Raw genomic sequence first — 13,355 nt, forward strand, 5'->3', positions numbered from 1 at the left:
GACTGTGTGAATCAGGCCTTCATGGTAGAATTGCTGAAAATAAACACTACTAAAGGACACCAATAAGAAGAAGAGACCTGCTTGGGCCAAGAAACACGAGCAATGGACATTCGACCAGTGGAAATTTGTCCTTTGGTCTGGAGTCCAAATTTGAGATTTTTGGTTCCAACCGCAGTGTCTTTGAGAGACGCAGTGTCGGTGAACGGATGATCTCAGCATGTGTATTTCCCACCATAAAGCATGGAGGGGGTGGTGTTATGGTGTGGGGGTGCTTTACTGGTGACACTGTCTGTGATTTATTTAGAATTCAAGGCACACCTAACCAGCATGACTACCACAGCATTCTGCAGCGATATGCCATCCCATCTGGTTTGGGCTTAGTGGGACTATCATTTGTTATCAACAGGACAATGACCCAAAACACCTCCAGGCTGTGTAAGGGCTATTTTACCAAGAAGGAGAGTGATGGTGTGCTGCATCAGATGACCTGGCCTCCACAATCCCCCAACCTCAACCAAATTGAGGTGGTTTGGGATGAGTAGGACCGCAGAGTGAAGGAAAAGCAGCCAACGAGTGCTCAGCATATGTGGGACCTCCTTCAAGACTGTTGGAAAAGCATTCCAGGTGAAGCTGGTTGAGAGAATGCCAAGAGTGTGCAAAGCTGCCATCAAGGCAAAGGGTGGTATTTGAAGAATCACAAATATAACATATATTTTGATTTGTTTCAGACTTTTTGGTTACTACATGATTCCATATGTGTTATTTCATAGTTTTGATGTCTTCACTATTATTCTACAATGTAGAAAATAGTAAAAAAAATAAAGAAAAACCCTTGAATGAGTGGGTTTTCTAAAACTTTTGACCTGTAGTGTAGTGCTGTGGTGTCTCTCTTGTCGTTTTCTATTTTTATCCCAGCCCCCGTCCCTGCAGGAGGCCTTTTGCCACTTGGTAGGCCGTCATTGTAAATAAGAATTTGTTCTTAATTTACTTGCCTAGCTAAATAAAATAAAAATAAAAATGATAGAGGAAAGCTCCAAGCAATACATATCATGAAATGCCTGGGGATAATAAAATAAAAATATCTAATACATGCAATAGGACAGTGATCCAAAAAAAATAAAAAATTTGGTCAATCAGCGAGGAGTGTGCTGGGTTTCTTACATGAATCCATGTAGGTTTGGATATTAGTTGAGTCAGGTTAAAGTCAAGACAAATATTATTCAAATTATGAGAGGCCGGGGTAAGCAAAACCCAGGTGAGAATCTCCTAAAATAACTAAGTCAGATGACAAGAAAGGTTTGAAATGTTCAGAAATAACATCAAAAGCATCAGTAAGTGCAGCAGGCTGGCAGTAAATCCCAGCTACAAACAAATTTGTATTTTGGCATAAGGCCTTCAGAAAGTATTCAAACCCTTGACTTTTAACACATTTTGTTGTGTTACAACCTGAATTTAAAATTGACTACATTTAGATTTTTTGTCACTGGCCTACACACAATACCCCATAATGTCAAAGTGGAATTATGTTTTCTAAATTTTACAAATTAATAAAAAATTAAAAGGGGCTTGAGTCAATAAGTATTCAATCTCTTTGTTATGGCACACCTAAATAAGTTCAGGACATAATAAGGATGAGCATGGACATAATAAGTTGTGTGTTTAACATAATTTAATTTTAAATTTAATGACTACCTCATATCTGTACCCCTGACATGCAATTATCTGTAAGGCTCCTCAGACGAGCATTGAATTTCAAACACAGATTCAACCACAAAGACCAGGGAGATTTTCCAATGCCTCGCAAAGAATGGAACCTATTGGCATATGGGTAGAAAAAAAAGCAGACATTGAATATCTCTTTGAGCATGGTGAAGTTATTAATTACAATTTGGTGTATCAATACACCCAGTCACTACAAAGATACAGGCGTCCTTCCTAACGCAATTGCCGGAGAGGAAGGAAACCACTCAGGGATTTCACCATGAGGCCAATGGTGACTTTAAAACAGTTACGGAGTTTAACAGGTGTGATAGGAGAAAACTGAGGATGGATCAACAACATTGTACTTCATCCACAATACTAACCAAATTGAGTAAAAAGAAGGAAGCCTGTACAGAATACAAATATTCCAAAACACGCATCCTGTTCGCTACAAGGCACTTACAAAGAATGTGGCAAAGCAATTCACTTTTTGTCCTGAATACAAAGTGTTATGTTTGGGGAAAATTCAATACAACACATTACTGAGTGCCACTCTCCATATTTTCAAGCATAGTGGTGACTGCATCATGTTATGTGTATGCTTGTAATCGTTAAGGACTCTGGAGTTTTTCAGGATAAAAAAGAAACCTGGAGCTAAGCACAGGCAGAATCCTAGAGGAAAGCCTGGTTCAGTCTGCTTTCCACCAGACACTGGGAGATGACATCACCCTTCAGCCGGACAATAACCAAAAAAAGGGCAAAATCTACCCTGGAGTTGCTTACCAAGAAGACTGAATGTTCCCGAGTGGCAGAGTCACAGTTTTGACTTAAATCTGCTTGAAAATATATGGCAAGACTTGAAATCGGTTGTCTAGCAATGATCAACAAACAATTTGACAGAGCTTGAACAATTTTGAAAACAATATTGGGCAAATATTATACATTCCAGGTGTTGAAAGCTTTTAGAGACTTACCCAGAAAGACTCACAGCTGTAATGGCTGCTAAAGGTAATTCTAACATGTATTGAATCAGGGGTGTGAATACTTAATTAAATGAGATATTTCTGTATTTCGTTTTTAATAAATTTCTAAAAATGTCTAAAAACATGTTTTCACTTTGTCATTACAGGATATTGTGTGTACATGGGTGAGTTTTCTTATTTTTTTATTAATCAATTTTGAATTCTGGCTGTAACACAACAAAATACGGAATAAGTCAAGGTGTATGAACATTTTCTCAAGGCACTGTATAACAAACACTCCAACTTTTTGTTTTGGGGATACTGACACTTAGAGAACATGATGCCACAAGTTGATTTCACATATATAGCCACCCCTCCCCCTTGGGCTAGGTCTTCGCGAGAACCAGAATATCAGGGCTCGTATCATGCACCCAGACATCAAGAAGGTCCATCTTTGATATCAAGCTTCGCAAATGTATGTGCTACATGATTTGAAAACCGAGGGGTTCGCCATATTTGTGGAATTCATAATACAACTAAGAACACTTTTCGAGTTAACAACTAGCTGCCAGGTTGAGGGAGGTATTCAGGGAATTAAGAGGAACATAAATTATGGTACTTACATTGGCCACACATCTACGGGACATAACATGCTTTCCATGTCCTCTGTTGCTAATTATGACAGGGAGGACTGGAGCACTAACAGACCCAGACCGTCAGTCTCTAAAACAGTTTGCAATGTTGCTGGAAATATTCCTGGAACCCCTGCGGTTAGGGTGAATCCTGTCTCTTTTAAAAAGCGCTGGTTGCTCCCATAGCAAATCAAAATAGTCACAAAAGGAAACATTCTTGATATTGAAGCTCCTTGAGGTAATTGTTTAGGGCAACGAGGCAGCTGAAACGTTCCGAACCCCTTTGATAGCATGGGAGGTGGCCACAGATCATTATTTTCTCCCCTGTGCTAACGAGGGTGTTTAAAACATAGTTTTGTAGTCCTCCCTCAGTTCCAAGTGTCGTCCAAAGCGAATGTCATTAAACCCAACATGAGTGACGATGGTGCCAATATTGGAGTTATTGACCAGAACTGTAGGTAGGGAAGGTGGGGGCTTCAAACCAGGCCAGCCTAACTGCACCATCAGTGGATGGTGTCAGGAGACACGGTAGGCTGGTGGAATGGACAGGGGTTGTTGCCACTGGCCGGCTGCCAGCTGTTGGTCAATTCCCAGGAACAGAGCCGACTCCCAGGGCCAGTAGGTCTGCCTCCAGTGGGGCAAAACTGTTTGATAGCCAGATCGGATCTTCTAGGATAGATGTAGACCAGCCAGACTTCCTCCCTCCAGGACCTCCTATGCCTGGCTAGTGATCAGTCTCCTGTGGTCAGCGAAGTGGAGTGGAACAGATCAACGCCGCCCGACTCGTCGGCACCCTGGCTGTAGGAGACACTCAAGAGCGAGATGCGATTCGCCTGGGATGCAGCTACGTCAGTGAAGTTTGATAGCAGGTCCTCCATCGACCGCAGCTGAGCTAACAACAGGATAATCTCTTCCTGAAGCTGCATGATGGTGATGCATATAGGGCAGACGAACCCCTGTCCATCGATCAGTTTCCCCTTTTTCCCTCCTCTTGCGTGGAAATCATCTCGCACCTATCGCAATTGGGCCCAGCCATGTATAAAAACCCAGGTAGGCTAGCACTGCTAGTCTGCTAGCCAATAGGATCCAATCTCGGGTCAGGTTAGAGCGATCCCAGCCACAAGGGCTTACCGTGACGCGAGCTTGTAAGACTGGGTGGATAAAAACTTGAATCCAAACGCTAACTCAAACAATACGAAGACATAGATTAGACTAAAAACAGACTAAAACAAACTATGAATTCACACGCTAAACCAATCAAAAAACACTGGCAACCCACCAACCGGATGTGATGTAGTCTACATTACAGTCCAGCACAAGGAGTTCCCATGGGAACAAACATGTTTGGAGAGACACGTGAGAAAACATCAGAGGAATTGCCCAAACCATGCATGGACCTCCTATGTCATAGTCTGTTTATTAGATCTCACAGGTTGACCTCAACACAACAACACACATCCTTCACCCCCATCAGACATACATTACATCACTATAAATGGGTAAACTTGTTTTCATCACTATAAATTAGCAGACATGTGGAGATAATGTCCCAATAAGACCAGAAACCTCTTCTCCTACCTCACAGGCTGTTGTTGTGTGTGGTGCGCTGTGACGGCGTGTGTGTGAGCACGAAGCTCTCCGTGCACTGCTGGCTGCTGGAGGACAGTGACCTCCTGGACGAGCGCTGGAACCGGTTCCTCCGGTTGAAGTAGCTGCCCGCGGTGCAGGTACGCTGGCGCTTCCTCAGGTACTCCTTGTAGTTCTTGGTGAGCAGCGTGTAGAGGAAAGGGTTGATGCAGCTGTTGGAGTAGGTGAGGCAGGTGGTCAGATAGTTGATGTTGCGCTTGGCCTTGGTGGAGAGGTCGATGGAGGGGTGGAACTGACCCAGGAGCTGCCAGATCCAGAAGGGCAGGAAACAGGCCCAGAACAGCAGGACGATGGTAAAGATCAGATAGAGGACCTGGAGAATAGAGATATTCAAGATGGAGTTAGAACTAGATCAGATAGAGGACCTGTTGGACAGGAATTTACAAGATTACAGCGATCAATCACATTCACTTGTTTTACCAAAGTATATTCCTTTGACACATCTAAATGATGGATAGGCAGAGAGATATTTTGTTTGATTGACAGAGAGATAGTTAGCTTGATTGACTGACCTTCTGGTTTGGTATTTTCTTGGTCTGTTTGAAGGTTTCTGTCTGAGAGATCCAGTAGGTGCGAGCCAGCCCGATGTAGAGAAAGCCAATGATCATCCCCGGAGCCACGATGCTGGTACAGAACAGGAAGGTGATGTACACCTTATAGGACAGCGGAGACATGGTCGGCTGGCACATGACCTTGCTACCCACCATCATCATCTGAATCCTGAGGATCATGGGTAAAGTCAGGACCAGGGAAGCCACCCATACAAGCACCGCGATTGCTTTGCGGTAGCTCTTGGACCGTTTGACTGTGTCCAGCGGTTTCAGCACGGCAAAGTACCTCTCCGTGCTCATGATGGTCAGCGTAAAAATGCTGGCGTGCATCGTCAGGAAATCCATACTGATCAGAATCCTGCACCCGGCATCGCCGAAATACCAACCTTTCAGGAAGTATGTGCAGACCACAAACGGAATGGTCAACAGATAGAGCAGATCTGCCAAGGCTAGGTTGATGATGTAAATATACATGGACGCTGCGGAACGCATGGAGTGACACATGACCACGAGGGTGTAGATGTTTCCGGAAACGCCGACCAGACACATGAGGGAGAGTATACAGCCTATGGTGAAGGTGGCAGCGGTGTCTTCGGGAGAGGAAGGGGCGGAGTCAAAAGGCAGGTCGGTGGCATTGGGGATCCGCTCCACCAGGACCAGCAGGGGTTTCATGGATACAGTGGTCATTGCTATGGAGGGGGGCATTGGAGAGCAGAGAGATATAAGTAAGGGGAAATGTTATCAATCATTATTATTCAATTATATCTATTATTAGCATTTCTGCAGCAACAACAGATGTTCCATAGATATCATGGTGATTTCAGGTTATGGGAAGGAATGGGTAATACCGTGCCTTCAAAAAGTATTCATTCAACATTTTGTTGTGTTACAGCCTAAATTCAAAATGGATTAAATAAATACAAATCTCACCCATCTACACACAATACACCATAATGACAAAGTGAAAATATGTTTTTAGAAATATTTGCACATTTATTGAATATGAAATACAGAAATATTCAATTTACATAAGTATTCACATTTATTCACAATACATGTTAGAATCCCCTTTGGCAGTGATTACAGCTGTGAATATTTCTGGGTAAGCCTGCATATTAATCTGCATTTTATAATTTGTTTTATTCTTCAAGCTCTGTCAAATTGGTTGTTCATCATGGCTAGACAGCCATTTTCAAGAAACATTCAATGTTTTCTTGGTAAGCAACTCCAGTGTATATTTGGCCTTGTGTTTTAGGTTATTGTCCTGTTGAAATGTGAATTTGTCTCCCAGTGTCTGTTGGAAAGCAGACTGAATCAGGTTTTCCTCTAGGATTAGCTCTATTCCATTTCCTTTTATCCTAGAAAACTCCCTAGTCCTTGCCGATGACAAGCGTACAAATAACATGATGCAGCTACCACCATGCTTGAAAATATGAAGAGTGGTACTCAGTGATGTGTTGTGTTGGATTTTGCCTGAACATAACACTTTGTATTCAGGACAAAGTTAATTTCTTTGCCACATTTTTAGCAATTCTACTTTAGTGCCTTATTGCAAACATGATGCATGTTTTTGAATATTTTATTCTGTACAGGCTTCCTTCAGTTCCCTCTGTCATTCAGGTTAGTATTTTGGAGTAACTACAATGTTGTAAATCCATCCTCAGCTTTCTCCTATCATATCCATTAAACTATGTAACTGTTTTAAAGTCCCCATTGGCCTCATGGTGAAATCCCTGAGCGGTTTCCTTCCACTCCGTCAACTGATTTAAGAAGGGCTCCTGTATCTTTGTAGTGACTGGGTGTATTGATACACCATCCAAAGTGTAATAATCTGCTTTTATTTATTTTTACCTACAGTGACTACAAATAGGTGCCCTTCTTTGCGAGGCATTGGAAAACCTACCTGGTCTTTGTGGTTGACTCTGTGTTTGAAATTTACTGCTCGACTGAGGGACCTTACAGATAATTGTATGTGTGGGGTACAGAGATGAGGTAGTCATTCAAAATCATGTTAAACACTATTATTGCACATTGAGTGATTCCATGCAACCTATTATCTGACTTGTTAAGCACAATTTTACTCCTGAACTTATTTAGGCATGCCATAAAGGGGTTGAATACTTATTGACTCAAGACATTTCAGCTTTTCATTTTTAATTAATTTGTAAAAATGTAGAAAAACATAATTCTACATTGACATTATGGGGTATTGTATGTAGGCCAGTGACACAAAATCTCAATTTAATGAATTTAAAATTCAGGCTGTAACACAACAAAATGTGGAAAAAGTCAAGGGGTGTGAAGAATTTCTGAAGGCACTGTAAATAAATGAATATTTTCTTTAACGATCACTCCGCCAAGATCACCATTGGTTCCATGGATACCGTGGTCATCGCTGGAGAGAGGAGTGGAAGGCAGTGAACAAAATAGAGAACTTGAGAAGAGAGAAAGATTAGAGTGAGAGAGAGAGAGAGAGAGAGAGAGAGAGAGAGAGAGAGAGAGAGAGAGAGAGAGAGAGAGAGAGAGAGAGAGAAAAAACATAGTGCTGGTTAAAGTGTTGCTAGATGGAACCAATTGGATTAACAGTGAAGTCTCCCAGACCAGCATTAAATACATCTAGCAGTAGACCTTCTTCTGGTCTCGCTAATCAAGATCAGGAAATGTGAGTATAATTAGATACTCCTGGGCTACAACATTTGTGGCCCTAACCTCATTGGCAGGTTGCCCAGACCCAGATATAGCCAATTCCTCGACTAAAAAGTATTTTCAATGGAGATTCTCCATTGCCTTTTTAGTCCAGGAGTAGACATAAACTGGTTGAACTGGCTCTTAATAAATCTAGGACAATCTCCATGACCAATCTCCATGAAATCCAATGCTGATTATGCTTCTGTAATAGCACAATGAGCAGAACAGGGATGAACCCGACAGCAAATCCCCAGGAAAGAGAAACAAAGTAATACTTTTTATAAAGAAGCTTATTTTATGGAGCATGAAACTTCTTTGTACGGACTTAAGTTCACATTCACTGCAATTCTATTCAGCAATTGGGAAATGCAATCATGTTCCAATAAATATGGTTAGGAGGGTCAATATAGTTAACTGCATTGACTGACTAGAATACAAATACAAAAAAAAGCTGCCCTAGTGGTAGTACTGTGGTTCAATACTGAGTACACTCTCAGAAAAAAGGGTTCCTAAAGTGTTCTTTGATTTTCCCCATTGGAAAACCCTTTTTGGTTCCAGGTAGAACCCTCTGTGGAAAGGGTTGTACATCGAACCAAAAAGGGTTCTACCTGGAACCAGCCAAAGAACACTTTTAGGTTTTAGATAGCACCTTTTATTTCCAAGAGTGTAGGATCAGGATAATACCATATAGGAATCAGATAAGACATGGGTAGTTAGGGACGATCAACATAGATTATATTGGTCTGGTTATAAATTGCTTATAAATATAACTGCTATGGTTTGTGAACAATGAATTTAAGTGAATACACTTACAGTATAAGACCTGTTGGTCTTGATGTCAATATAATAAATGGTTTATACATCTCTCTCTCTCTCTCTCTCACACACACACACACACACACACACACACACACCACTAGCGGAGACGTGACGTTGAGGGACATACTTAATGTCTGGGAGTTAGACACTCTGATGCCTATTCAATTAACTAATATTTATCTGCTCTGACAGAGCCCAGCAGCCTGTTGGAGTGCCAGGTGAATGTGTGTCCGTGCCTTACCTTGATTGTAAGCCGCAGACAGACTGGCAGCCTGAACAGAAAGATTTAGCATCTAGCTCCGTTTGCACGTTGAATCATCACCTAGCTCACTCTGGTCCCCCAAATTTCACACATACTGCAGGTATGTCTAGAGCCATTAAAGTCCACACACAATCTTCAATGAATCTGGTGATTCTTTGCATTTGAATTTAGATAAATAAAAAAATCCTGTGTCTTGAGTTTGGGTAAGAAAAATACTTTGCTATAACACCACTGTCTTTATTTTACTATAGTAAAAAGTATGTCAATCAAAAGGTGAATGAATCCGAGATCGGAAAAAAAAGAAAGGTGTCTTTTTTGAGCTGGAGTAAAACTTATCCTACGCTCTCTGTCTTTCAGTGCCTCTTGAGAGTACCTTTCACAGGTCTGGTTGAAAGCTTTAAAATGCCACCGGAGAAATTGAATTTAGAGGCAGAGAAAAAAAACATCAATGAAATGATGCTGAGAAAAAGGAGCGTTTCCTTGCGGGGAGTAGAGAGTGACGGAGGTGAGAATCACAATGAGCCACAGCTGGTTACGGAGAATCCCCTTCACTGAGACACAGTGTGCCTGAGAGACAGAGAGAAAGAGGAGGGAGGGAGGGAGGGAGGGACTCAAAGAGAAGCACTCTCGCGAGAAGTGGGACGGGAGATGACTGAAAGAGGGAGAGAATGTGGAGAGAGATAGAAATGAATTGAGAGAGAGAGAGAGAGGGGAGGGGAGGGGAGGGTGGGGGGTGAGAGAGAAAGATAAAGAGACTGGCAGGGAAGGGGCATGGATTATAGGGAGGTATACAGGAAATGTGTCCTGCTCTCTCTCCTCTACACTCTAACCTGCTATTTTTGTGCAACAGTAGTGTGTGTGTGTGTATGTGTTAAGCAGGGAAAACATCTTTCAGACTCCCTATCTCTCAGCACAGGGGCGCCGCAGGGTTGCGTGCTCTCCCCCCTCCTCTACTCACTCTACACCAATGACTGCACCTCCAAACTACTCAACTTTGCTGATGACAACACCCTGGTTGGTACCATCTCTGACGGTGACGAGTCCAAGTAACATGGAGAGGTTGACCGCCTGGTGGCCTGGTGCAGTCGCAACAACCTGGAACTCAACACAGTCAAAACCGTGGAGTCGGTGGTTGACTTCAGAAAATGTCCCCCACCATCTCTCCCCTCGATATTGATGTTTCAGCCGTCAGCATGGCCAAGACATTCAAATTCCTGGGGACCATCATCTCCCACAACCTCAAGTGGGAGAACAACATCACAGTGGTGACCAAGAAGGCTCGACATAGGATGTACTATCCAGGCTCTGTCGTAGCTGGTGCGACCGGGAGACCCATGGGGCGGCGCGCAATTGGCCCAGCGTCGTCCAGGGTAGGGGAGGGAATGGCTGGCAGGGATGTAGCTCAGTTGATAGAGCATGGCGTTTGTAACGCCAGGGTTGTGGGTTCGCTTCCCACAGGGGGTAGGGAAAAAAAATTAATATGTATGCATTCACTAACTGTAAGTCACTTTGGATAAGAGCGTCTGCTAAATGACTAAAATGTAAATGTAAATGTACTATCTGCGCTCGCTGAAGAAACTCAAACTCTCTCTGACAATTCTGGTTCGGTTCTATACGTCCATTATTGAATCCATCCTCACCTCTTCTATCACCATCTGGTTTGGGTCTGCAGGAAAGATTATCACTGACCCCCCTCCCCCCCGGACACCCCATCTTTCAAAGACTTCCCTCTGGCGGACAGTTTAGGTCAAACATTACCAAAACTGCCCACCACCTGAACATTTTCTTCCCCCATGCTGTGGCCCTCATCAACCGACTATTCAGGCTCATAGTGATTAAGTGACTTTGCATTGAGCCGATTACTGCACCTTGTCATCAATGACTTGTAATACAAATCTGCACAACACTGTATATGCACTGGATATATTCATCACGGCAGCATCCCTCCCTCTGCTTATATAGATATCCCATCTGTAAATTGTATATTCCCCCTGTAATCAACGTATACTAGTTTTATCTTTTATGTTATTGTTCCGATTTTGTATTGTATTCTGTATGATGTCTAATTTGTTTGTATATTGTATTTTGCTGGCAGCACCTCACTAAGCCAAATTCTGGGTATGTGTAAATGTACTTGGTGAATAAAGGCGATTCTAATTCTGTAATCATCCAAGGTGTTTGTGTGTACAGTATATTTTATGTAACTATGCATACATGACCATGCTGCTTTCAAATTTTTTTTGTAAACATCAGATATGACCGGAAATGTTTTGTGTGTGTGTGTTCGAGAAAGAGCGATTCAGTACTTGACCCTGCACAGTGTTAATCAATAAACTCTCTCTAACCAGAGACAGAGGGGACAAGACTCTCATATCTCTCCCACATACAGAGGTCCATCCAAGGTCCTCCTGAAATCACAGGAGACAATTTGTGATGATTCGAGAACTTTAAATGAACTTGCTTCTCACAGAGAAAACTAAACATGCTAAATGTACTAAATATACTTCACCTGTATTCAATATCTTAACAGATAAAAATACATCCAATACAACTTGAAATCATCAGCATGTGAATGAATTAAAGAGCAAAGACTGAATATTTCCCAAATAAATGGTTTATTTAATATTTTTATGTAGCTACAACAATTACATGAGAGAAATGCAAACACTATGGGGATGTTGACCTTAGGATGTTTAAAGGGGGAACTACAGCATTTACATGAGCCAAGTGATAATTGAGCAATGAGCTTTCAACCAATGGATGTTCAAAATAGAATGAACAAAATTGAAATAATTAAAACAGAAACAAAATCAAACCCAGTTCAGAACTATTGCGTGTTTGAGTGAACTTTGGAGATGGCGGCCAAGTGGAAGTCCTTCGTTCCAAGCTTGTTGAATGCATGCACTGAAACAATCAGAAAACAAAAACAACATTAGGATACTCAAAACAATTACTGAAAATTATTTTATATTTTGGCATTTTAAAAAGGTAGACTCAGCAGCTAATGGGCAGGTTTGGCTTTGTAAAAACAGGGTCAGCCATTACTATGTTGCCTTGATGTTGATATGCTTCTCACTGAAACTGCCATTCTATATATTTTTTCAGCAAGGAAAATAATGCTATAATAATAATGCTATATAAACAAACAATGTAGCTAATAAAACTGGGACTAGGTATACTAAATCTACCTTTATATGTGTTGCAAACTGTTCTTAGAGAGTGACAGTATACAATCATTTTCTCCAGCCAAGCCGCAACACAATTGACTCAAACTAATCAACTAATTATTATCTTCAATCTAGACTGGGGAATTCATCATTAAGAGACAGTTGTCTACTTGTTAATTCTAGAAAGAGAGAAGGAAGATCAAGATGAACTAGCTACTAGTTTAAAGCAATGACATATCTAATTGTTATAAAGAAATAATGTATTGGCTACATTTATGAGAATAAAGCACGCATTTGCTTACCTTATCAAGTTAGAAGACAATACACTAATTTATCACTCAAAAAAGTGTTATGAATGAGTGCACCACAAACATATTTCCAGGGTGTTGATGCATTCTGAATGCAGCCTCTTCCAACACCAAGTCTGCTCATATTTGGGTCCCGAGTAGCTCAGTTGGTAGAGCATGGCGCTTGCAACGCCAGGGTTGTAGGTTCGATTCCCACAGGGGGCCAGTATGAAAAAAATGTATGCACTCACTAACTGTAAGTCGCTCTGGATAAGAGCATCTGGTAAATGTTAAATCTTGGCTCTTGTGCTAGCTAACATGCTACTGAACAGTGACACTAGCATGTTGACATGCATATTAAATCTAATTTTCTATTTGTCACATGTGCCGAATGCAACAGGTGTAGTAGACCTTACAGTGAAAGGCTTACTTACAAGCCCTTAACCAACAATGCAGTTCAATAATTTGAGTTAAGAAAATATTTACTAAATAAACAAAAGTAAAAAATTAAATAAAAAGTAACAATAAAATAACAATAACGAGGCTATATACAGGGGGTACCGGTACCGAGTCAATGTGCGGGGGTACAGGTTAGTCGAGGTAATTTGTACATGTAAGTAGGGGTAAAGTGACTATGCA

At 41.6% G+C, this 13,355-nt stretch overlaps 1 protein-coding gene across 1 annotated transcript; it reads right to left on the reverse strand.

Annotated features, from left to right (window-relative positions):
- Positions 1–4,874: 4,874 nt before the first annotated feature.
- LOC121547975 (urotensin-2 receptor) lies at positions 4,875–9,762 on the reverse strand. The gene is made up of 3 exons (XM_041859379.2): positions 9,242–9,762; positions 5,455–6,182; positions 4,875–5,255 (listed from the first exon to the last, which is right to left on the reverse strand). Exons 1-3 carry the CDS (start codon positions 9,291–9,293, stop codon positions 4,875–4,877), a joined length of 1,161 nt encoding a protein of 386 aa, XP_041715313.2. The 5' UTR covers positions 9,294–9,762.
- Positions 9,763–13,355: the final 3,593 nt, after the last annotated feature.

Source organism: Coregonus clupeaformis, chromosome 31, assembly GCF_020615455.1.
Source record: "Coregonus clupeaformis isolate EN_2021a chromosome 31, ASM2061545v1, whole genome shotgun sequence".
Taxonomy (NCBI): Eukaryota; Metazoa; Chordata; class Actinopteri; order Salmoniformes; family Salmonidae; genus Coregonus; species Coregonus clupeaformis.

Bases quoted from the DNA above. Each gene is read 5' to 3' on its own strand.
- LOC121547975 (XM_041859379.2), bottom strand. From the start codon at position 9,293: ATGCTAAATCTTTCTGTTCAGGCTGCCAGTCTGTCTGCGGCTTACAAT. The intron at 6,183-9,241 runs GTAAGGCACGGA...CCCCCTCCATAG, and splicing joins GTCTGCGGCTTACAATCAAG to CAATGACCACTGTATCCATG. The intron at 5,256-5,454 runs GTCAGTCAATCA...TCTATTCTCCAG, and splicing joins AGAAAATACCAAACCAGAAG to GTCCTCTATCTGATCTTTAC.